This window comes from Mauremys mutica, chromosome 12 (genome assembly GCF_020497125.1).
Source record: "Mauremys mutica isolate MM-2020 ecotype Southern chromosome 12, ASM2049712v1, whole genome shotgun sequence".
NCBI classification, from domain to species: domain Eukaryota; kingdom Metazoa; phylum Chordata; order Testudines; family Geoemydidae; genus Mauremys; species Mauremys mutica.
The window spans coordinates 2,446,365-2,469,911 of NC_059083.1; the positions used below are offsets into that span (position 1 = coordinate 2,446,365).

The window sequence follows — 23,547 nt, forward strand, 5'->3', positions numbered from 1 at the left end:
ACACGGGTGACGATTACAACGGTTCTTTATGATCCATATTGCAGCAGTGGCCCGGCCTCGGGTGCTCGGCGCTGCACGGCCAGCGAGGGAAAGGGGCCATTTCCCACGGCCCTTCGCTCCCTGCCTGGGCGTGCGGCCCTGGGTGGGGGGCGCGGGGGGGGACAGTGAACCGGGGGCAGCAGGGCTGGGGGCAGAAATCAATTGACAATCAGTGGGGCCCCCAGGTTCTCAAGGGCCAGGCGACGTTTCCGACTCAGTTCACGTGTCCAGCCTTGGGTGGCCAGGAACCCAGGTGTCCGGGTGGAAAATCCGGCCTGGGGGAAAAACAAGGGAATGAGAGAAGGGGCCGGGGGGGGGGGTGGAGGGAAAACCTGCTGGGGTCGGTAAAGGCATTAGCTGGGGGTCACCCCCCCCCCAGAAACCCCCCTGGGGGGCGGGAGGGGCGGACTGGGAGCTGGGGAAGTCAGGGCTGCAGTACCCGCTGTGGCCACGGGGGGGCGGACCTGCTCCCCCAGAAATCCCCAGGTGCGGAGCGGGGGCTGTGATGGGGGGCGGGAGGGCGCTGCACTTACCAGACCCATGGGATCAGCTGTCTTCGGGCACCTCTTCCTCTGGGGGAGGAGAAGGGGGGCAGGTTACTCAGTGCGTGGGGGTGGGGGGTGCATCTCCCCCAGCCCGGGGTCAAGGGGGTTTGCGGGGTGGGGGGATGCCCCAAGGGGGAAGGGGTCACGGGGCGGGGGGGGCTCCCAGGGGCATGTCTCCCATGGGGAAGGGGGTGCATGGGGGTGGGGCAGGGAAGTCCTGGGGTGGAGCCCCAGGGGGAGGGGGCCCCAGGAGGTGTAGCCCCAACAGGGAGGGGGCAGGGGGAGGCGGAGGGGGGGCTCCCACCCGGAGGGGGTATCCCTGTGGGGGGGGAGACCCCGGGGGCATATCCCCTGGGGGAGGGGCAGGGGGGAGGCCCCGGGGGCAGGGCAGGGGGCTCCCGGAGGGGGTATCCCTGTGGGGGGTGAGGCCCCGGGGGTAGGCAGGGGGCTCCCGGAGGGGGTATCCCTGTGGGGGGGCGACCCCGGGGGCATAACCCCGCGGGGAGGGACAGGGAGGAGACCCCGGGGGCAGGGCAGGGGGCTCCCGGAGGGGGTATCCCTGTGGGGGGGGGAGGCCCCGGGGGTAGGCAGGGGGCTCCCGGAGGGGGTATGCCAGGGGGGGGGAGACCCCGGGGGCATATCCCCCTGGGGAGGGACAGGGAGGAGACCCGGGGGGCAGGGCAGGGGGCTCCCGGAGGGGGTATCCCTGTGGGGGGGGAGACCCCGGGGGCATATCCCCCTGGGGAGGGGCAGGGGGGAGACCCCGGGGGCAGGGGGCTCCCGGAGGGGGTATCCCTGTGGGGGGGGAGGCCCTGGGGGCATATCCCCCTGGGGAGGGGCAGGGGGCAGACCCCGGGGGCAGGGCGGGGGCTCCCGGAGGGGGTATCCCTGTGGGGGGGAGTCCCCGGGGGCATATCCCCTTGGGGAGGGGCAGGGAGGAGGCCCCGGGGGCAGGCAGGGGGCTCCCGGAGGGGGTATCCCTGTGGGGGGGGAGACCCCGGGGGCAGGGCAGGGGGCTCCCGGAGGGGGTATCCCTGTGGGGGGGAGGCCCTGGGGGCAGGCAGGGGGCTCCCGGAGGGGGTATTCCTGTGGGGGGGGAGACCCCGGGGGCATATCCCCCTGGGGAGGGGCAGGGGGGTGACCCCGGGGGCAGGGCAGGGGGCTCCCGGAGGGGGTATCCCTGTTGGGGGGGAGACCCCGGGGGCAGGGCAGGGGGCTCCCGGAGGGGGTATCCCTGTGGGGGGGGAGACCCCGGGGGCAGGGCAGGGGGCTCCCGGAGGGGGTATCCCTGTGGGGGGGGGAGACCCCGGGGGCAGGCAGGGGGCTCCCGGAGGGGGTATCCCTGTGGGGGGGAGACCCCGGGGGCATATCCCCCTGGGGAGGGGCAGGGGGGAGGCCCTGGGGGCAGGCAGGGGGCTCCCGGAGGGGGTATCCCTGTGGGGGAGGAGACCCCGGGGGCAGGGCAGGGGGCTCCCGGAGGGGGTATCCCTGGGGGGGGGAGACCCGGGGGCCGGGCGGGGGGCTCCCGGAGGGGGTATCCCTGTGGGGGGGGAGACCCCGGGGGCAGGGCAGGGGGCTCCCGGAGGGGGTATCCCTGGGGGGGGGAGACCCCGGGGGCATATTCCCCTGGGGCGGGGCAGGGGGGAGGCCCGGGGGGCAGGCAGGGGGCTCCCGGCGGGGGTATCCCGGGGGGGGGGGAGACCCCGGGGGCAGGGCAGGGGGCTCCCGGAGGGGGTATCCCGGGGGGGGGAGACCCCGGGGGCATATCCCCGTGGGGAGGGCGAGGGGGGAGACCCCGGGGGCAGGGCAGGGGGCTCCCACCCGGAGGGGGTATCCCTGTGGGGGGGGAGACCCCGGGGGCAGGGCAGGGGGCTCCCGGAGGGGGTATCCCGGGGGGGGAGACCCCGGGGGCATATCCCCTTGGGGAGGGGCAGGGAGGAGGCCCCGGGGGCAGGCAGGGGGCTCCCGGAGGGGGTATCCCGGGGGGGAGACCCCGGGGGCATATCCCCTTGGGGAGGGGCAGGGGGGAGACCCCGGGGGCAGGGCAGGGGGCTCCCGGAGGGGGTATCCCTGTGGGGGGGAGACCCCGGGGGCAGGGCAGGGGGCTCCCGGAGGGGGTATCCCTGTGGGGGGAGACCCCGGGGGCATATCCCCTTGGGGAGGGGCAGGGGGGAGGCCCCGGGGGCAGGGCAGGGGGCTCCCGGAGGGGGTATCCCGGGGAGGAGGCCCCGGGGGCAGGGCAGGGGGCTCCCGGAGGGGGTATCCCGGGGGGGAGACCCCGGGGCATATCCCCCCAGGACCCTACTCCCTGTCTGAGGGGGGCGCCGGGGGGTCTCTCACCTGAGGCCAGGCCCAGTCGGGACTGTCCCAGCTTCCAGCGAGCTGCAGAGACACAAGCGGTGGGCGAGGTCAGGAGACGAGTTGTGCCCGTTCTCAGCCCAGCTGCGCCCCCCGCCCGCCCGGCCCCCCTCTTACCTCGCCTCCTGCACAGCAGCAGCGCCCCCGCCAGGCCAGCCAGGCCCCCCAGCGCCCCCAGAGTCGCCCCGGCCACGGTCCCGGGGGAGACGCCCACTCGGTACAACGGGCTCCTGGGGGCTGGGACAGAGCCATGGGGAGAACGGTTAGAAATTGGGGTGGGAGGCTCCTGGCAGCGGGGGGGCTGGCAGGGCTGTGGGGGCAAGGGGCAGTGGGGAGGGGCCTGGGGGGATCCGGGTGGCAGGGCAGTGGGGGAAGGGGGTGCTATGGGGCACTGGGGGGTCTCTGGGGGGATCCTGGTGGTAGGGCAGTGGGGGAAGGGGTGCTGGGGGGTCTCTGGGGGGATCCCGGTGGCAGGGCAGTGGGGGAAGGGGGCACTGGGGGGTCTCTGGGGGGATCCCGGTGGCAGGGCTGTGGGGGAAGGGGTGCTGGGGGTCTCTGGGGGGATCCCAGTGACAGGGCTGTGGGGGGAAGGGGGCGCTGGGGGTCTCTGGGGGGATCCCGGTGGCAGGGCAGTTGGGGAAGGGGGCGCTGGGGGTCTCTGGGGGGATCCCGGTGGCAGGGCAGTAGGGGAAGGGGGCACTGGGGGGTCTCTGGGGGGATCCCGGTGGCAGGGCAGTGGGGGAAGAGGCGCTGGGGGGGTGTCTGGGGGGATCCCGGTGGCAGGGCAGTAGGGGAAGGGGGCACTGGGGGGTCTCTGGGGGGATCCCGGTGGCAGGGCTGTGGGGGAAGGGGGCACTGGGGGGGTCTCTGGGGGGATCCCAGTGACAGGGCTGGGGGGGAAGGGGTGCTGGGGGTCTCGGGGGGGGCACTTACCCCACGCAGTCTCCAGCGGCGTCTCCAGGTCCCCGTGCCTGCCCTGGCACCGCACCCCCTGGGCCTCGCCCTCGGGCACCCGCAGGCGGCTCTGGCGTTGGTAGCACCCGTCCCCGCTGGGCAGCCCCGGGCCCGCCTCGGCCCCCGGCAGCGTCGTGTTCCCCCGCAGCCAGGACACCTCGATGTCCCGCGTGGGGAACCCCCAGGCCTGGCACCCCAGAGTCAGCCAGCCCGGGTGCCCGGGGGTTGGGCGGGACCAGGCCTGCAGCTGGGGGGCAGCTGGGGGGGAGAGACAGTGAGAGCCCAGCCCCCCGTCTGTGGGGTCACCCATCCCCCTTTCCTTGGGGTCACCCCAGCCCCTGATCTGTGGGGTCACCCAGCCCCCTATCTGTGGGGTCACCCAGCCCCCTTTCCTTGGGGTCACCCGAGCCCCTGATCTGTGGGGTCACTCGTCCCCCTTTCCTTGGGGTCACCCGAGCCCCTGATCTGTGGGGTCACTCGTCCCCCTTTCCTTGGGGTCACCCGAGCCCCTGATCTGTGGGGTCACCCATCCCCCTTTCCTTGGGGTCACCCCAGCCCCTGATCTGTGGGGTCACCCATCCCCCTTTCCTTGGGGTCACCCCAGCCCCTGATCTGTGGGGTCACCCAGCCCCCTGTCTGTGGGGTCACCCAGCCCCCTTTCCTTGGGGTCACCCGAGCCCCTGATCTGTGGGGTCACTCGTCCCCCTTTCCTTGGGGTCACCCGAGCCCCTGATCTGTGGGGTCACTCGTCCCCCTTTCCTTGGGGTCACCCGAGCCCCTGATCTGTGGGGTCACCCAGCCCCCCATCTGTGGGGTCACCCAGCCCCCTTTCCTTGGGGTCACCCCAGCTCCTGATCTGTGGGGTCACCCAGCCCCCTTTCCTTGGGGTCACCCGAGCCCCTGATCTGTGGGGTCACTCGTCCCCCTTTCCTTGGGGTCACCCGAGCCCCTGATCTGTGGGGTCACCCAGCCCCCTTTCCTTGGGGTCACCCCAGCCCCTGATCTGTGGGGTCACCCAGCCCCCTGTCTGTGGGGTCACCCATCCCCCTTTCCTTGGGGTCACCCCAGCCCCTGATCTGTGGGGTCACCCAGCCCCCTTTCCTTGGGGTCACCCAAGCCCCTGATCTGTGGGGTCATCCAGTCCCCCATCTGTGGGGTCACCCAGCCCTGGATCTGGGGGGGGTCACCCCAGGCCCCAATCTGTGGATCATCCCTCCCCCTTTGCTTGGGATCACTTCTGTCCCCAATCTGCGGGGTCACCCCAACCCCTGAGGTCACCCCCTCCTCCAAACCGTGGAGTCACCCCTCCTCCCACCCCCGTAATCCATGGGGGGATGACCCCAGCCCAGGGAGGCCCCGTTCCATGGGGTGACTGCCCCCCCAGCCCCCGTTCCACGGGGTGACCCCCTCCCCAGACCCCATTCCATGGGGCGACCCCTCCCCCAGCCCCCGTTCCATGGGGTGACCCCTCCCCCGGCCCCATTCCACGGGGCGACTGACCCCCCGGCCTCCATTCCATGGGGTGACCCCCCCAACCCCCGTTCCATGGGGCGACCCGTCCCCAGCCCCCGTTCCACGGGGTGACAGCCCCGCCCCCCAGCCCCCGTTCCACGGGGCGACCCCTCCCCCAGCCCCCATTCCATGGGGCGGCAGCCCCGCCCCCGGCCCCTACCTGCCCTCCTGGCCCAGGCGCGCCGGCTGCGCAGGAAGCGGCCCAGCCACTCCGGGCAGGTGTCCCCCAGGTACCGGTGCAGCCGCTCCCCGAACTCGGGCTGCGCGTCCCAGCGGCGCCGCGTGGCCTCGGCCCAGGGCAGCGCCGCCAGCCAGCGCCGGTTCCCCCGGTCGAACACCACCAGGTCCTGCCCGTCGTAGCCGAACTGGTACCAGCCGCGGACCAGCCCCCCGGGCTCCCGCTCGCAGCCCAGCGCCCACTGCAGCGTGTGGCGGCCTGGGGGCAGAGCCGGGGGTCAGGCCACGGGGGGGGCCATGGGGGGCCACAGGGTCAGGCCACGGGGGGTCATGGGGGGGCCACAGGGTCAGGCCACGGGGGGTCATGGGGGGGCCACAGGGTCAGGCCACGGGGGCAGCCACACACCAGGCCATGGGCCACAGGGGGCTCTGGGGGGGGGCAGGGCGCTCAGGGGCTGGGGGACAGAGCTGAGGGCTTGGGACATGGGGAGCCAGGGGGGAGGATCTGGGTGCTGGGGGGCTCAGGGCACGGGGGGCCGGGGGGAGGATCTGGGTGCTGGGGGGCCGGGGGGCCGGGGGCAGGATCTGGGTGCTGGGGGGCTCAGGGCACGGGGGGGGCCGGGGGGAGGATCTGGGTGCTGGGGGACACGGGGGGGGTTGGGGGGGAGGATCCGGGTGCTGGGGGGCTCAGGGCACGGGGGGCCCAGGGGCAGGATCTGGGTGCTGGGGGGCACGGGGGGGGCCGGGGCCGCTCACCCAGCGTCTCGTTGCTTCTCCGTTTGAGGGTCTCCACGTTGCGCCGGAACCAGGCCTCCTTGGCGGCCCGCGAGGCCCCCCCCTGGCGCCAGTACTCGGGGCCCAGCCCCTCCCCCACCCAGGGCTGGGCCGGCACCTTGGCGCGGGCGGCCCGGTCGTAGCCGTCGAGGGGGGCCCCGTCCAGCAGCCCGGCCGCCCCGAACTCCAGCAGCCCCGAGGCATCGTAGGTGCCCACGTAGTGGTAGGCCAGGCTGTGGGGCCCCTCGGGGGCTGCGCCGGTGGGAGAGGGGGTGAGTCCGGGGAGGGGACCCCCCACAACCCCCCCACAACCCCCCCACAACCCCCCTCCGGGGAGGGGACCCCCCCACAACCCCCCCACAACCCCCCTCCAGGGAGGGGACCCCCACAACCCCCCCACAACCCCCCTCCGGGGATGGGACCCCCCCACAACCCCCCTCCGGGGAGGGGACCCCCCACAACTCCCCCTGCAGCCCAGTGCCCCCCGCTGCCCCCCTGCTGCCCCCCGCCTGCCCCCTGCAGCCCAGCCCCCAGCGCCGCCCTGGGGCCATGGGGAGCCCTGACTGCCCGGGCAGAGCCCCCCGCTGCCCCCCCCCTGCAGTCCAGCCCCTAGCGCCGCCCTGGGGCCATGGGGAGCCCTGACTGCCCGGGCAGAGCCCCCTGCTGCCCCCCCCACAGCCCAGCCCCTAGCGCCGCCCTGGGGCAATGGGGCCAGCCCCGATTTCCTCCTGGGGTGAGGGTGCCCCCAGCCCCCCTCCCTGGAGCTCTCCCCTCCCCACACCCTGCTGTTCCGGCCCTGCCCCCCGGGTGCCGTTCACCCCCCGGGACCCACCTGGCTCAGCCAGGCCGAGTAGGAACCACAGCACCAGCCACACCAGCAGCAGGTGTTTCCGGGGCCCCATCCCCACGGCAGCGATCAGGGACCCAGGCGTCCGGGAGCAGGGCGGGGCAGGAGGCCCCAGCCGGGCGGGGGGAGGAGGTGCGGGAGCTCGGCCCAGCAGGACCCAGGCGTCCGGGAGCAGGGCGGGGCAGGAGCCCCCAGCCGGGCGGGGAGATGTGGTGGGGGTCCGGGTTCAGGTCCGGGGTGCTCGGCCCAGCAGGACCCAGCTGAGGTGCCAAGAGTGAAAATGAAAGTGGGTGACGGGCAGGGGAGGAGACTTGGCAGCACCGACCATTAACCCTGCCTGGGACCTAGGCCTGCTGCAGGGCCAGCGGGGGTCCCTGGGGCCTGGGCTGCAGGGGGCAGGGGGCAGTGGGGGGCTCTGCCCGGGCAGCCAGGGCTCCCCATGGCCCCAGGGCGGCGCTAGGGGCTGGGCTGCAGGGGGGGGCAGCAGGGGGCTCTGCCCGGGCAGCCAGGGCTCCCCATGGCCCCAGGGCGGCGCTAGGGGCTGGGCTGCAGGGGGGGGGGCAGCAGGGGGCTCTGCCCGGGCAGTCAGGGCTCCCCATGGCCCCAGGGCGGCGCTGGGGGCTGGGCTGCAGGGGGGGGGGCCGCAGGGGGCTCTGCCCAGGCAGTCAGGGCTCCCCATGGCCCCAGGGCGGCGCTAGGGGCTGGGCTGCGGGGGGGGGGGCAGCCGGGGGCTCTGCCCGGGCAGTCAGGGCTCCCCATGGCCCCAGGGCGGCGCTGGGGGCTGGGCTGCGGGGGGGGGGCAGCAGGGGGCTCTGCCCGGGCAGTCAGGGCTCCCCATGGCCCCAGGGCGGCGCTAGGGGCTGGGCTGCGGGGGGCAGGGGGTGCTGTGCCGTGGGGCACGGGGGGTGACTCAGGAGCTGGGCGGCGAGCGCCGGGATGAGCTCAGGGTTGGAAGCACCAGCAGCCCATGAACTTTTGCAGCTGGGCCGGGCGATGGATCCCAGATGTGGCCCGGTGCCGGGCGGCGGGCGGGGGCGGGGGCGGGGGCGGGGGGGGCGGCGGGAAGGAGCCCAATCTTCATCCTGGCTCCCCCTCACGCCCCTGGCCTCCTCGGCTGCTCCTGCTCCGCCACTGCTCCGTCCCCCGCCAGGACTCCTGGGTTCTCTCCTCGCTCTGGGAGGGAAGTGGGGGGCTGGTGGTTAGAGCAGGGGGGGCTGGGAGCCAGGACTCCTGGGTTCTCTCCTCGCTCTGGGAGGGAAGTGGGGGGCTGGTGGTTAGAGCAGGGGGGGCTGGGGGCCAGGACTCCTGGGTTCTCTCCCCACTCTGGGAGGGAAGTGGGGGCTGGTGGATAGAGCAGGGGGGGCTGGGAGCCAGGACTCCTGGGTTCTCTCCCCACTCTGGGAGGGAAGTGGGGGCTGGTGGTTAGAGCAGGGGGGCTGGGAGCCAGGACTCCTGGGTTCTCTCCCCAGCCCTGTGAGGGAAGTGGGGGCTGGTGGTTAGAGCAGTGGGGGCTGGGGGCCAGGACTCCTGGGTTCTCTCCCCACTCTGGGAGGGAAGTGGGGGTTGGTGGTTAGAGCAGGGGGGGCTGGGGGCCAGGACTCCCGGGTTCTCTCCCCAGCCCTGGGAGGGAAGTGGGGGCTGGTGGTTAGAGCAGGGGGGCTGGGGGCCAGGACTCCTGGGTTCTCTCCCTGCTCCAGGAGGTCAGTGGGGTCTAGTGGTCAGAGGGGAGGGGCTGGGGACAGGAGCCAGGATGCCTGGGTTCGCTGCGTGTGCTGTTCTCCCGGCAGGGTCCCTCACACAGGGGCTCTTGGCCGGCTGGGGGTCCGTCACCCCGGGCTGGGTTCCCTGGCCGGAGCCTGCTGGCCCGTGCGGTGTTTGGGTGCAGCTCGGCCCGGCCCTGTGATTTACGGCTGCTTCACACGGACACGGGATTCTTTTGCAAGGGAGAAAACAAACCCAGAGACACGCAAGAAACCTCCCAGGGCCCCGCTCTGGCACGTCAGCCTCTGCACCTGCTAGTGCCCGGCTAGACACCCCACCCCGGGGCCGCTCCCCAGGGCCCCCCGACACTTCCTGAGTCACGGTCTGATCACAGACTTCATCCAGCAAAACACCCACCGGGGCCAGAACACACGGCCCGGCTCCCAGCCCCCCCAGGATAGAACCCAGGAGTCCTGGCTCCCAGCCCCCCTCCACCACCAGGGTAGAACCCAGGAGTCCTGGCTCCCAGCCCCTCTCCACCACCAGGGTAGAACCCAGGAGTCCTGGCTCCCAGCCCCCCTCCACCACCAGGATAGAATCCAGGAGTCCTGGCTCCCAGCCCCCCCACCAGGGTAGAACCCAGGAGTCCTGGCTCCCAGCCCCCAGCCAGGGTAGAACCGAGATGTCCTGGCTCCCAGCCCCCCGCCAGGGTAGAACCCAGGAGTCCTGGCTCCCAGCCCCCCCCCCCACCAGAGTAGAACCCAGGAGTCCTGGCTCCCAGCCCCCGCACCGGGGTAGAACCCAGGAGTCCTGACTCCCAACCCCCGCACCGGGGTAGAACCCAGGAGTCCTGGCTCCCAGCCCCCCCACCAGGGTAGAACCCAGGAGTCCTGGCTCCCAGCTCCCCCACCAGAGTAAAACCCAGGAGTCCTGGCTCCCAGCCCCCGCACCGGGGTAGAACCCAGGAGTCCTGACTCCCAACCCCCGCACCGGGGTAGAACCCAGGAGTCCTGGCTCCCAGCCCCCGCACCAGGGTAGAACCCAGGAGTCCTGGCTCCCAGCTCCCCCACCAGGGTAGAACCCAGGAGTCCTGGCTCCCAGCCCCCGCACCGGGGTAGAACCCAGGAGTCCTGACTCCCAGCCCCCGCACTGGGGTAGAATCCAGGAGTCCTGGCTCCCAGCCCCCGCACCAGGGTAGAACCCAGGAGTCCTGACTCCCAACCCCCGCACCGGGGTAGAACCCAGGAGTCCTGACTCCCAACCCCCGCACCGGGGTAGAACCCAGGAGTCCTGACTCCCAGCCCCCGCACCGGGGTAGAACCCAGGAGTCCTGACTCCCAGCCCCCGCACCGGGGTAGAACCCAGGAATCCTGGCTCCCAGTCCCCGACCAGGGTAGAACCCAGGAGTCCTGGCTCCCAGCCCCCGGCCAGGGTAGAGCCCAGGAGTCCTGGCTCCCAGCCCCCCCGCCAGGGTAGAACCCAGGAGTCCTGGCTCCCAGCCCCCCCGCCAGGGTAGAACCCAGGAGTCCTGGCTCCCAGCCCCCCCGCCAGGGTAGAACCCAGGAGTCCTGGCTCCCAGCCCCCCCCGCCAGGGTAGAACCCAGGAGTCCTGGCTCCCAGCCCCCCGCCAGGGTAGAACCCAGGAGTCCTGGCTCCCAGCCCCCCCGCCAGGGTAGAACCCAGGAGTCCTGGCCCCCAGCCCCCACACCAGGGTAGAACCCAGGAGTCCTGGCTCCCAGCCCCCACACCAGGGTAGGACCCAGGAGTCCTGGCTCCCAGCCCCCACACCAGGGTAGGACCCAGGAGTCCTGGCTGCCTCGTCCCATGCTCAGGCTGGGTTCGGAGCCAGCCGAATTCTTCCGTGTCATTAGAGAAACAACAACAAGGAGGGAGTGACCGTGGGGTGTGGGCCAAGCGTGAGTCACGTTCCCCCCCCGCCTCCGTCCGTCTGTCCGGCCGTTCCAGGGGCCCTGGGGCTGCCAGGCTGCCTGCCGGCCCCCGGCCCGGTACAGCCTGTGCTTCCAGGCAGGACGAGCCCTGGGGGGGGTGTGGAGGGGGAAGGGCTGAATTTCCACCCAGCGACCCCTGCAGGGACCCAAAGCTGGGACCTGTCCCCTCTGGGGGGCGCCGGCTCCGATCTGGCCCCACAGCGCAGACTGGCTGGCTCCGGGGGGTGGGGAATGGGGCAGGGGCCTGACCCCTCTGGGGGGCACTGGCTCCCACCCGGCCCCAGGGCAGGGACTGGCTGGCTCCGGGGGGCGGGGACTGGGGCAGGGGCCTGTCCCCTCTGGGGGGCGCCGGCTCCCACCCAGCCCCAGGGCAGGGACTGGCTGCCTCAGGGGGGCAGGGAATGGGGCAGGGGCCTGACCCCTCTGGGGGGCGCCAGCTCCCACCCAGCCCCAGGGCGGAGACTGGCTGGCTCAGGGGGGGAGGGAATGGGGCAGGAGCCTGTCCCCTCTGGGGGGCGCCAGCTCCCACCCGGCCCCAGGACAGGGACTGGCTGGCTCAGGGGGGGGGAATGGGGCAGGGGCCTGTCCCCTCTGGGGGGCGCCGGCTCCGATCTGGCCCCAGGGCAGGGACTGGCTGGCTCAGGGGGGTGGGGAATGGGGCAGGGGCCTGACCCCTCTGGGGGGCACTGGCTCCCACCCGGCCCCAGGGCAGGGACTGGCTGGCTCCGGGGGGGGGAAGGGGCAGGGGCCTGTCCCCTCTGGGGGGCGCCGGCTCCCACCCGGCCCCAGGGCAGGGACTGGCTGGCTCGGGGGGGGTGGGGAATGGGGCAGGGGCCTGTCCCCTCTGGGGGGCGCCAGCTCCCATCAGACCCCAGGGCAGGGACTGGCTGGCTCGGCGGAGGGGAATGGGGGGGTCAGTTTGGAGCTGGCTGGGGAGATGGGGGGAAGCCAGAACCGGGGTCTGGGCTCCCCACCCGCCACGGGACCCGGCTGGGGGTCCTGGTTGTACCCACAAGCCCTGCCTGGGCCTGGGTCCTGTCAGCTAATAACCCTCCTGCGTTCCTGGCTGCCTGAGAATCGGGGGGAATCGCAGGAATTGGGGGTCCAGGGCCCGGACCCCCACACTCCTGATACCAGACCCCTGCCTGGCTGCTCCCAACCAGGCATCCCCACCCAGGCCCCATCTGCCCCCTGGACCCCTCAGCCCCAGGTCTCCCTCACCCCCCAGCTCACACCCCTGGGTCCCTCCGCCCCAGATCTCCCTCACCCCCCAGGTCAGCCCCCTGGGTCCCTCCGCCCCAGATCTCCCTCACCCCCCAGCTCAGACCCCTGGGTCCCTCAGCCCCAGATCTCCCTCACCCCCCAGGTCAGACCCCTGGACCCCTCAGCCCCAGATCTCCCTCATCCGCCTAGTGCAACCCCTGCTCAAAGCAGGACCAACCCCAACTAAATCAGCCCAGCCAGGGGTTTGTCAGGCCGGGCCTTAAAAACCTCTAAGGAAGGAGATTCCAGCACCTCCCTAGGGAACCCATTCCAGTGCTTCACCACCCTACTAGTGAAAATGTTTTTCCTAATGTCCAACCTAAACCTCCCCCTCTGCAACTTGAGACCATTGCTCCTTGTTCTGTCATCTGCCACCACTGAGAACAGTCTAGATCCATCCTCTTTGGAACCCCCTTTCAGGTAGTTGAAAGCAGCTATCAAATCCCCCCTCATTCTTCTCTTCTGCAGGCTAAACAATCCCAGTTCCCCCTATGACGAAGTGGGGGGGGGTTTCTTGGTTTTTCTGTGTTTCCCAGGGGGTTGCATGCAGGGGGGTGGGACTCAAGTGTCCCGGGTGTTACTGGTTTAATGAGGGGAGGGGAGCGGGAGTTTGTTCGGACACAGGACTGGAGAGGGACTCGGGACCCCAGCGATGGCCTGGAGGATGGAGACCCCAGCGACTGGTGACCTGGTGACCCGGAGACCCGGCTCAGGAGTCGCAGCCGGTTCTGGCCAGTGGGGGACAATGGGCTGCGGGGAGAGGACCCCGGTGACCTGACCAGCCGGCTCCAGCCAGAGGGGCCAGAGGGGGGGCTGAGAGGAGAGGAGACCCAGGCCTGCCTGCTTACGACCCTGTTTCCCTGGAGAGAAGCCAATGGACAGAGGGGGCTTGGGGCCGGGGGTATCGGAGGCCCAGCTGGGAAGCAGGGGGGCTCGGGGCTGGAAAGGGGGAGCAGGCAGAGCCCCCCTGGCTGCAGGGGGACTGGGATGTGCTGGGCTGAGGGAGGCCAGGCCTGAGGCCGGAGAGTTTCCTGTGCTGGGTTCAACCCTCAATAAACCTCCTGTGTTACACTGGGGGAGAGTCTCTCCGGGCTAGAGAACAGGGTGCGGGGGGGGATTGTCCCCTTCGGGGGTTAGGAGGCCCGGGGGGGCCCAGAGCGAGGGGACTCCCTGAGGGGCCCACGGCAGAGACAGACGTGCTGAGGCTCAGGGAGGTGCGGCTCCAGGAGGTGGAGGGGCCTGACCCCGAGAGGGAGTGGCCCCCCGAGAAGGGCTGTCGCACTGGAAGGGGCCCCCCCCACGGACCGCACGGGGCCACGAGTGGGCACCAGCTGTGAGTCCGTGACACCCTCAGCCTCTCCTCATAAACCGTGTGCTCCAGCCCCCTAATCATTTCTGTTGCCTCCGCTGGACTCTCCAATTTATCCACGTCCTTCTTGTAGTGGGGGGCCCAAAACTGGACACAGTCTCCAGCTGAGGCCTCACCAGTGCTGAATAGAGGGGAATGATCACATCCCTCGATCTGCTGGAAATGCCCCTACTTATTGTGGTGGAGCAGGGGCTGTCTGTGTGGGGGAGGGGAGAGCAGGGAGGATTTTAGGTGAGATGCAGGTATTCAACCTGTAACATGAGCTAGGCCTGGGGGAGGGGAGGTGACACCTCTGCCCAGGGGCTAGACAAAGGAAAGGGGCTGAGGGGAGGGTTGAGTCAGTCTTGGGTTGGGGAACTGGGTGGTGGGTTTTCAGGGGATCCTAGGCTGGGATCCAAGCACCCTGAACCCCCCAGAAAGGCCAGATTGAGGGGTCCTGGCTCTGAACACAAGCTGGGCTGTATCCTGGGTTCCTGTTGTCCAATAAACCTTCTGTTTTACTGGCTGGCTGAGAGTCACTGTGAGTCCCAGGAAGAGGGGTGCAGGGCCTGACTCCCCCACACTCCGTGACAACTGGTGGCAGCGGTGGGATCGGCGGCACCCCGTGGACGGCGCTTCCTGCAGTAAGTGACTGGGGAGCAGTAAACCGAAGGGGTGATTCACCCCTGGGCGAGTGTGACCAGAGAGCAGGACTTTGCAGTAACAGGGTTCCCCGGGGATCACAGCGAGCGGTCCCAGGGGCGGAGGAGTCTGCAGCTCGACCCTGGCAGAGAGGGGGTGACCTCAAGGACTGGCACACTAGGGGTCCCCCTGGAACCCGTGGGGAGCGGCGAGCACCCCGGCCTGCGAGCGGCCAGCAGGGAGATGTATTCCCAGCAGTGCAAGTGCGACCTGGTGGAGCTGTGCAAGCGGAGAGGACTGCACTGTGGGAAGCTCACCAAGGCCCAGCTGATTGCCCGGCTGGAGGAGAGAGATCGCAGGGATGAACCGGTCCCTGTCTCTGAGGGAAGCAGCCCGGCAGATGCAGCGCAGGCCCCAGTGTCTGTACCCGCTGGGAGTGGTCAGCCGGCCACTGAGGGCTCCTCGAGACCCCCCACTCCTAGGCCTAGGGGGAGGGGGAGGAGGAGCCCAGCGACTACCGAGGGCACCGTGACCCCCCCCGGCCAGCAGGGGATCATCCCGGCGGAGCTCCCTGTCCCTGGAGCGGAAGCGGCTGGAATATGACAGGGAGGCACTCGAGTTAAGGAGGCAAGAACTGAGACAGGAGCGGGAGGAGAAGCAGAAGCAACGCGAATACGAGGAGAGGGAGAAGGAGCAGCAGCGCAGACATGAGCTGGCCATGGCCCAGCTGAACAACAGTGAGGCCCCGGCTGCGGGGAGTGAGGGGGGGCCCAAGCCTACAAAGAGCTTCGATAAGAACTTCCTGGCCCGGCGTAAGGAGGGGGAGGACATAGACACCTTCCTGACGGCCTTTGAGAATGCCTGCGAGCTGCACCAGGTTGCCCTGCAGACAGGATCCAGTTCCTCACCCCCTTACTGGACTCCACCGCCGTGGAGGTGTACAGCCGAATGAGAGGGGCGGAGGCAGGGGACTACAACCTGTTCAAAGAGGCCCTGCTCCGCGAGTTTGGGCTGACCCCGGAGATGTACTGGAAGAGGTTCCGGAGTCAACATAAGACCTGGGAGGTCACATACCTGCAACTGGTCAACCGGGCGCAGGGGTATGCCCGCAAGTGGACGGCTGGGGCCCAAACCAGAGAGGACCTGCTTGATCTATTCGTACTGGAGCACCTGTATGAGCAGTGCCCACCCGACCTGAGGCGGTGGTTGATGGACCAGAAGCCGGAGAACCCGCAGCAAGCAGGCCGGCTGGCCGACCAATATGTGGACAGTCGGGCGGGGGATGGCAGGGAGGAGTCTCGAGGGAGCAGGCCTGCCTCAACGCAGAGAGAGAGTCACCATGGGACCTCCCAGCAGGGCCCTATGGAGAACCCCCACAAAAGGGGAACATCCAGCGTCAGATCCACCCGACCCCCGCGAGGGGACCCACGAGACATGGGCTGCTTCCACTGTGGCCAACAAGGCCACATACGGGCCCAGTGCCCCAAGCTCAGGGACAGACCGAGCAGACCCAACCCGCCGAGGGTTGACTGGGTACAGACCCAATCGGAGGAGGGGCAACATGCCCAAGAGAGGGGGACTGGCAGCGCCCCACCTGGGAAGGAGGGAGGAGGGCCCCAGGTCAGCTCCTCTGGGGGGCTGGATGCTCCGGACACAAGGTTCTGCTACAGGGTGGCCACGGGGCTGCCCCTCCGGAACCAGTGCCTTGTTCCCCTGGAGGTGGATGGGAAGAAGGTCACTGGGTACTGGGACACAGGCGCAGAGGTGACGCTGGCCCGGCCCGAGGTGGTGGCCCCAAATCGGATGGTGCCTGATACCTACCTGTCCCTGATGGGCGTGAGCGGGACCCCATTCAAGGTGCCCGTGGCGAGGGTGCACCTGAAGTGGGGGGTCAAGGAGGGCCCCAAGGATGTGGGGGTGCACCCCCATTTGCCCACAGAGGTGCTAATGGGGGGGACCTCGAGACCTCGCCCGGCAATACCCGGGGTGCCCTGGTCGTGACCCGTAGTCAGAGTCGGCGCAGGGCACTGTGCCCTGACACCGGGGAAAGTACTCTGCCCGAGTGCCTGGCGGGGAGGGAATGCCCAGAGACACGACCCAGAGAGGCTGCGGCCTCAGACCCAGCCGGGGAGAGAGAGCAGGGCCCCATCCCTGTCCCAGCTGCTGAGTTCCAGGCCGAGGTGCAGAAGGATCCCTCCTTGCAGAAGCCCAGGGACCGGGCTGACCTCAATGCAGCGCAGACCATGAGGAGAGGTTGCAAGGAGAGGTTCCTGTGGGAGAAGGGGTTCCTGTATCGAGAATGGGCTCCCCCCGGGGAGGTGGAGTCATGGGGGATTAGGAGGCAGCTGGTGGTTCCCCAGAAGTTTCGCCACCAGCTGCTGTACCTGGCCCATGACATCCCCCTCGCAGGGCACCAGGGAATCCAGCGCACCAGGCAGAGGCTGCTACAGAACTTTTACTGGCCTGGGGTCTTTACCCATGTCCGGCAGCACTGCCAATCCTGTGACCCCTGCCAGCGGGTGGGGAAGGCCCGGGACAAGGGGAAAGCAGCTCTGAGGCCTTTACCCATCATAGAAGAACCTTTCCAGAAGGTGGCCATGGACATGGTGGGACCTCTCAGCAAGGCGACCCGGTCAGGGAAGAAATACATCCTGGTGGTGGTAGATTTCGCCACTCGATACCCCGAGGCGGTGGCCTTGTCCTCTACCGAAGCAGACACCGTGGCGGATGCGCTGCTGACCATTTTCAGCCGGGTGGGGTTCCCCCAGGAAGTCTTAACGGACCAGGGGTCCAACTTCATGTCGAAGCTGCTCCAGTCCCTGTGGGAGAAATGTGGGGTCCGACCCAGCTGGGCCTCAGCGTACCACCCCCAGACCAACGGGCTGGTGGAGAGGTTCAACGGGACGCTAAAGATGATGCTAAAAACATTTATGCACCAGCACCCACAGGACTGGGACAAGTACTTACCTCACCTGTTGTTTGCGTACAGGGAGGTACCCCAGAAATCAACTGGGTTTTCGCCGTTCGAACTGTTATATGGAAGGCGGGTAAGGGGGCCCCTGGACCTGCTGAGAGACGAATGGGAGGGGAAGGCCGCCCCCGATGGCGAGTCAGTGGTGGAGTATGTCCTGACCTTCCGGGAAAGACTTACCGAGCTCATGGGCCTGGCCAGGGAGAATCTGGCCCGAGCCCAGAGGAAGCAGAAGGTCTGGTACGACCGCACGGCGCGGGCCCGCGCCTTCGCCGCCGGGGACCAAGTGATGGTTCTCGTCCCCGTGAGGAAAAACAAACTCCAGGCTGCCTGGGAAGGGCCCTTCAAGGTTGTCAAGCAGCTAAATGAGGTAAACTATGTGGTGGAGCTGTCGAACCGGGCGCACCACCGCCGGGTGTACCATGTGAATATGATGAAGCCATATTATGACCGAGGGAATATGGTGCTGGCCGTGTGTGGGCACTGGGAGGAGCCGGGGGATGACCCTCTAGTGGATCTATTCCCGGGGACAAAGGCTGGCTCCCCCCTGGAGGCGATTCCCCTCTCTGATCGGCTGACCCCGGCCCAGCATGCTGAGATCAGAGGGGTGCTGCAACTGTACCGACAGTTGTTTTCCAACCAGCCTGGGCGCACTAATTTAACTGTCCACCGGGTGGAGACTGGGGCACACACCCCGATACGCTGCTCCCCTTTTCGGGTTACCGGGAAGACTGCCCAGGACCTGGAAAGGGAGGTCAGGGACATGCTGGCTTTAGGGGTGATCCAGCCGTCCGCCAGCCCCTGGGCCTCCCCAGTGGTGCTGGTCCCCAAGAAGGACGGGTCGATCCGGTTCTGCGTGGACTATCGAAAGCTCAATGCCATCACCGTATCTGATGCCTACCCCATGCCAAGGCCTGACGAGCTCCTAGACAAGCTAGGAGGCGCTCGGTACCTCACCACCATGGATCTTACCAAGGGCTACTGGCAAGTGCCGCTGGACGCAGATGCCAGGCTGAAATCGGCCTTCATCACCCCCCTGGGGCTCTATGAGTTTCTGACCCTGCCTTTCGGCCTCAAGGGAGCGCCGGCCACCTTCCAGCGCCTGGTGGATCAGCTACTGAGGGGGATGGAGAGTTTTGCTGTGGCGTATATTGACGACATCTACGTCTTCAGCCAGACCTGGGAGGACCACGTGTCCCAGGTTAGACAAGTGCTGGACCGACTCCGGGAGGCGGGGTTAACCGTAAAGGCTGAGAAGTGCAAGGTGGGGATGGCTGAAGTATCTTACCTGGGCCATCGGGTGGGGAGCGGCTGCCTAAAGCCGGAACCAGCCAAGGTGGAGGCGATCAGAGACTGGCCCGCTCCCCAGACCAAAAAGCAGGTCCAGGCCTTTATTGGGATGGCGGGGTACTATCGGAGGTTCGTGCCCCACTTTGGCGCCATAGCCGCCCCCATCACTGAGCTGTGCAAGAAGGGGAAGCCAGACAAGGTGGTCTGGACCGAGCAGTGCCAGGAGGCTCTCCAGGCGCTGAAGGAGGCTCTGCTCAAAGGCCCAGTTCTGGCAAACCCAAACTTTGACAAGGCCTTTATGGTGTTTACTGATGCCTCAGACACGGGGCTGGGGGTGGTGTTGATGCAGGAGGATGAAAAGGGGGAGAGACACCCCATCGTGTACCTGAGCAAGAAGTTGCTGCCCCGGGAGCAGAACTACGCGGCCATCGAGAAGGAATGCCTGGCCGTGGTGTGGGCCCTGAAGAAACTGGAGCCATATCTCTTTGGGCGCCACTTCACCGTGTGCACCGACCACTCTCCCCTGACCTGGCTGCACCAGATGAAAGGAGCCAACGCCAAGCTCCTGAGGTGGAGCCTGCTCCTGCAGGACTATGACATGGACGTGGTCCACGTGAAGGGAAGTGCCAACCTGATAGCGGACGCGCTGTCCCGGAGAGGGGGCCCCGAACTTCCCCGGGTCACTGGGCAGAGTGACCCCGCTCAGTTCAGTCTCGGAGGGGGGAGAGGTGTGGTGGAGTAGGGGCTGTCTGTGTGGGGGCTGGGAGAGCAGGGAGGATTTTAGGTGAGATGCAGGTATTCAGCGGTAACATGAGCTAGGCCTGGGGGAGGGGAGGTGACACCTCTGCCCAGGAGCCAGACAAGGGAAAGGGGCGGAGGGGAAGGGTTGAGTCACTCTTCGGTTCCCTCCCTCCTTCCTTCCTTCCCTCCTCCCTCCTTCCTTCCTCCTTCCCTCCTTCCTTCCTCCCTCCTTCCTTCCTCCTTCCCTCCCTCCTTCCTTCCTCCTTCCTTCCCTCCCTCCTTCCTTCCTTCCTTCCTTCCCTCCTTCCTTCCTTCCTTCCCTCCCTCCTTCCTTCCTCCCTCCCTCCTTCCTTCCCTCCTCCCTCCTTCCCTCCTTCCTTCCTCCCTCCCTTCTTCCCTCCTTCCTTCCTTACTCCCTCCTTCCTCCTTCCTTCCTTCCTCCTTCCCTCCCTCCCTCCCTCCTTCCTTCCCTCCCTCCTTCCCTTCTTCCTTCCTCCCTCCTTCCTTCCTTCCTCCCTCCTTCCTTCCTTCCCTCTCTCCTTCCTTCCCTCCCTCCTTCCCTTCTTCCTTCCTCCCTCCTTCCTTCCTTCCCTCCCTCCTTCCTTCCTTCCTCCTTCCCTCCTCCCTCCTTCCTTCCTCCCTCCTTCCTTCCTTCCTTCCCTCCCTCCTTCCCTCCCTCCTTCCTTCCTCCCTCCTTCCTTCCTTCCTTCCTTCTTTCCTCCCTCCCTCCCTCCCTCCCTCCCTCCTTCCTTCCTTCCCTCCCTCCTTCCTCCCTCCTTCCTTCCTCCTTCCTTCCCTCCCTCCTTCCTTCCTCCTTCCCTCCCTCCTTCCTCCCTCCTTCCTTCCTTCCCTCCCTCCTTCCTTCCTTCCTTCCTTCCCTCCCTCCCTCCTCCCTCCTTCCTTCCTCCCTCCTTCCTTCCCTCCTTCCTTCCTTCCTCCTTCCCTCCTCCCTCCTTCCTTCCTCCCTCCTTCCTTCCTTCCTTCCCTCCCTCCTTCCTTCCTCCTTCCCTCCCTCCTTCCCTCCCTCCTTCCTTCCTCCCTCCTTCCTTCCTTCCTTCCTTCCTCCCTCCCTCCCTCCCTCCTTCCTTCCTTCCCTCCCTCCTTCCTCCCTCCTTCCTTCCTCCTTCCTTCCCTCCCTCCTTCCTTCCTTCCGTCCCTCCCTCCTTCCTTCCTCCTTCCCTCCTTCCTTCCTCCCTCCTTCCTTCCTTCCCTCCTTCCTTCCTTCCTCCCTCCCTCCTTCCTTCCTCCTTCCCTCCCTCCCTCCTTCCTTCCTCCCTCCCTCCCTCCTTCCTTCCTCCCTTCTTCCTTCCTTCCTTCCTTCCTTCCTCCCTCCCTCCTTCCTTCCTTCCTTCCTTCCTCCCTCCCTCCCTCCTTCCCTCCTTCCTTCCCTCCCTCCTTCCTCCCTCCTTCCTTCCTTCCCTTCTTCCTTCCTTCCCTCCCTCCTTCCTTCCTTCCTTCCTCCTTCCCTCCATCCTTCCTTCCTTCCTTCCTCCTTCCTTCCCTTCTTCCTTCCTTACTTCCCTCCCTCCCTCCCTCCCTCCTTCCTTCCTTCCTCCCTCCTTCCTTCCTTCCCTCCTTCCTTCCCTCCCTCCTTCCTTCCCTCCCTCCTTCCTTCCTTCCTTCCTTCCTTCCTCCCTCCCTCCTTCCTTCCTCCTTCCCTCCCTCCCTCCTTCCTTCCTTCCCTTCTTCCTTCCTTCCTTCCTTCCTCCCTCCCTCCTTCCTTCCTTCCTTCCTGCCTCCCTCCCTCCCCCCGGCCTTCCTTCCGTCCCTCCGGCCTTCCCTCCCTCCTTCCTTCCCTCTCTCCTTCCTTCCTTCCTTCCTCCCTCCCTCCCTCCTTCCTTCCTCCTTCTTTCCTCCCTCCTTCCTCCTTCCCTCCCTCCGTCCTTCCCTTCTTCCTTCCTTCCCTCCCTCCCTCCCTCCTTCCTTCCTTCCTCCTTCCTTCCTTCCTTCCTTCCCCCCCTCCTTCCTTCCTCCTTCCTTCCTTCCTTCCTTCCCTCCCTCCCTCCCTCCTTCCTTCCTCCTTCCTTCCTTCCTCCTTCCTTCCCTTCTTCCTTCCTTCCTTCCCTCCCTCCCTCCCTCCCTCCTTCCTTCCTTCCTCCCTCCTTTCTTGCTTCCTTCCGTCCTGCCCTCCCTCCTTCCTTCCCTCCTTCCTTCCTTCCTTCCTTCCTTCCTCCCTCCCTCCTTCCTTCCTCCTTCCCTCCCTCCCTCCTTCCTTCCTTCCCTTCTTCCTTCCTTCCTTCCTTCCTTCCTTCCTCCCTCCCTCCCTCCTTCCTTCCTTCCTTCCCTCCTTCCTTCCCTCCCTCCTTCCTCCCTCCTTCCTCCCTCCCTCCTTCCTTCCTTCCTTCCTTCCCTCCTTCCTTCCTTCCTTCCTCCCTCCGTCCTTCCTCCCTCCCTCCTTCCTTCCTTCCTTCCTTCCCTCCCTCCCTCCCTCCCTCCTTCCTTCCTTCCTTCCTTCCTTCCTTCCTTCCCTCCCTCTCTCCTTCCTTCCCTCCCTCCTTCCCTTCTTCCTTCCTCCTTCCTTCCTTCCTTCCTTCCCTCCCTCCTTCCTTCCTCCCTCCTTCCTTCCTTCCTTCCTTCCCTCCCTTCTTCCGTCGTTCCTTCCTTCCCTCCCTTCTTCCTTCCTCCCTCCTTCCTTCCTTCCTTCCTCCCTCCCTCCCTCCCTCCTTCCTTCCTTCCTTCCCTCCCTCCTTCCTTCCCTCTCTCCTTCCTTCCTTCCTTCCTCCCTCCCTCCCTCCTTCCTTCCTCCTTCTTTCCTCCCTCCTTCCTCCTTCCCTCCCTCCTTCCTTCCCTTCTTCCTTCCTTCCCTCCCTCCCTCCCTCCTTCCTTCCTTCCTCCTTCCTTCCTTCCTTCCTTCCCTCCCTCCTTCCTTCCTCCTTCCTTCCTTCCTTCCTTCCCTCCCTCCCTCCTTCCTTCCTCCTTCCTTCCTTCCTTCCTTCCTTCCTTCCTTCCTCCCTCCTTCCTTCCTCCTTCCTTCCTTCCTTCCCTCCCTCCTTCCTTACTTCCTTCCTCCCTCCTTCCTTCCTTCCCTCTCTCCTTCCTTCCCTCCCTCCTTCCCTTCTTCCTCCCTCCTTCCCTTCTTCCTTCCTCCCTCCTTCCTCCTTCCTTCCTTCCCTCCCTCCGTCCTTCCCTCCCTCCCCCCCTCCCTCCTTCCTCCTTCCTTCCTTCCTCCCTCCCTCCCTCCTTCCTTCCTTCCTTCCTTCCTTCCTTCCTCCTTCCCTCCTTCCTTCCCTCCCTCCTTCCCTCTCTCCTTCCTTCCCTCCCTCGTTCCCTTCCTCCTTCCTCCCTCCTTCCTTCCTTCCCTCCCTCCTTCCTTCCTCCTTCCTTCCTTCCTCCCTCCCTCCCTTCTTCCTTCCTTCCTTCCCTCCCTCCTTCCTTCCTCCTTCCCTCCCTTCTTCCCTCCTTCCTTCCTTCCTTCCTCCCTCCCTCCTTCCTTCCTCCTTCCTTCCTTTCTTCCCTCCTTCCTTCTTTTGTCAATACTTCCTCCTTCCTTCCTTCCTCCTTCCCTCCCTCCCTCCTTCCTTCCTTCCCTCCCTCATTCCTTCCCTCCTTCCTTCCTTCCCTCCCTCCCTCCTTCCTTCCCTCCCTCCCTCCTTCCTTCCTCCCTCCTTCCTTCCTTCCTTCCTCCTTCCTTCCTTCCCTCCTTCCTTCCTTCCTTCCTCCTTCCTTCCTTCCTTCCTTCCTCCCTCCCTCCCTCCTTCCTTCCTTCCTTCCCTCCTTCCTTCCCTCCCTCCTTCCCACCTTCCCTCCGTCCTTCCTCCCTCCCTCCTTCCTTCCTCCTTCTTTCCTCCCTCCTTCCTCCGTCCCTCCCTCCTTCCTTCCCTTCTTCCTTCCGTCCCTCCCTCCCTCCCTCCTTCCTTCCTTCCTCCTTCCTTCCTTCCTTCCTTCCCTCCCTCCCTCCTTCCTTCCTTCCCTTATTCCTTCCTCCCTCCTTCCTTCCTTCCTCCCTCCTTCCTTCCTTCCCTCCTTCCCTTCTTCCTTCCTCCCTCCTTCCTTCCTTCCCTCCCTCCTTCCTTCCTTCCCTCCCTCCCTCCCTCCCTCCTTCCTCCCTCCCTCCTTCCCTTCTTCCTTCCTCCCTCCTTCCTTCCTTCCTCCCTCCTTCCTTCCTTCCCTCCCTCCCTCCTTCCTTCCTTCCTTCCTTCCTTCCCTCCCTCCTTCCCTCTCTCCTTCCTTCCCTCCCTCCTTCCCTTCTTCCTTCCTCCCTCCTTCCTTCCTTCCCTCCCTCCTTCCTTCCTTCCTTCCTTCCTTCCTTCCTTCCCTCCCTACTTCAGTCTCTCCTTCCTTCCCTCCCTCCTTCCCGTCTTCCTTCCTCCCTCCTTCCTTCCTTCCCTCCCTCCGTCCTTCCCTCCATCCCTCCCTCCTTCCTCCCTCCCTCCTTCCTCCCTCCTTCCTTCCTTCCTCCCTCCTTCCTTCCTTCCCTCCCTCCCTCCCTCCCTCCT

At 67.4% G+C, this 23,547-nt stretch overlaps 2 protein-coding genes across 5 annotated transcripts in view; both read right to left on the minus strand.

Moving 5' to 3' along the window:
• Positions 1-23,547, minus strand: part of LOC123345793 (endothelial zinc finger protein induced by tumor necrosis factor alpha-like) — a 1,203,704-nt gene that overhangs the window by 129,461 nt on the left and 1,050,696 nt on the right. The window lies entirely within an intron of this gene.
• On the minus strand, positions 8-7,497 carry LOC123346410 (class I histocompatibility antigen, F10 alpha chain-like). Of its 4 annotated transcripts, XM_044983795.1 has the most exons (9): positions 7,415-7,473; positions 7,192-7,334; positions 6,342-6,611; positions 5,569-5,844; positions 3,876-4,154; positions 3,060-3,179; positions 2,925-2,966; positions 573-611; positions 8-314 (listed from the first exon to the last, which is right to left on the minus strand). In XM_044983795.1, the coding sequence occupies exons 2-8, from the start codon at positions 7,259-7,261 to the stop codon at positions 586-588; spliced, it is 1,083 nt and encodes a 360-aa protein (XP_044839730.1). In that variant the 5' UTR covers positions 7,262-7,334; positions 7,415-7,473; the 3' UTR covers positions 8-314; positions 573-585. The 4 variants fall into 4 exon arrangements, with proteins under 4 accessions (XP_044839730.1, XP_044839729.1, XP_044839732.1 ...); XM_044983794.1 differs by having other exon boundaries at positions 7,192-7,497; XM_044983797.1 differs by lacking the exon at positions 3,060-3,179 and having other exon boundaries at positions 7,192-7,491.

What these genes read in the sequence shown, in the direction of transcription:
- LOC123346410 (XM_044983794.1), bottom strand. Translation starts at nt 7,261, where the DNA reads ATGGGGCCCCGGAAACACCTGCTGCTGGTGTGGCTGGTGCTGTGGTTC. An exon ending in CGCCTGGGCCAGGAGGGCAG is followed by an intron (nt 4,155 to 5,568) that starts GTAGGGGCCGGG and finishes TCTCCCCCCCAG; the next exon opens with CTGCCCCCCAGCTGCAGGCC. An exon ending in GCCGCTGGAGACTGCGTGGG is followed by an intron (nt 3,180 to 3,875) that starts GTAAGTGCCCCC and finishes GCTCTGTCCCAG; the next exon opens with CCCCCAGGAGCCCGTTGTAC.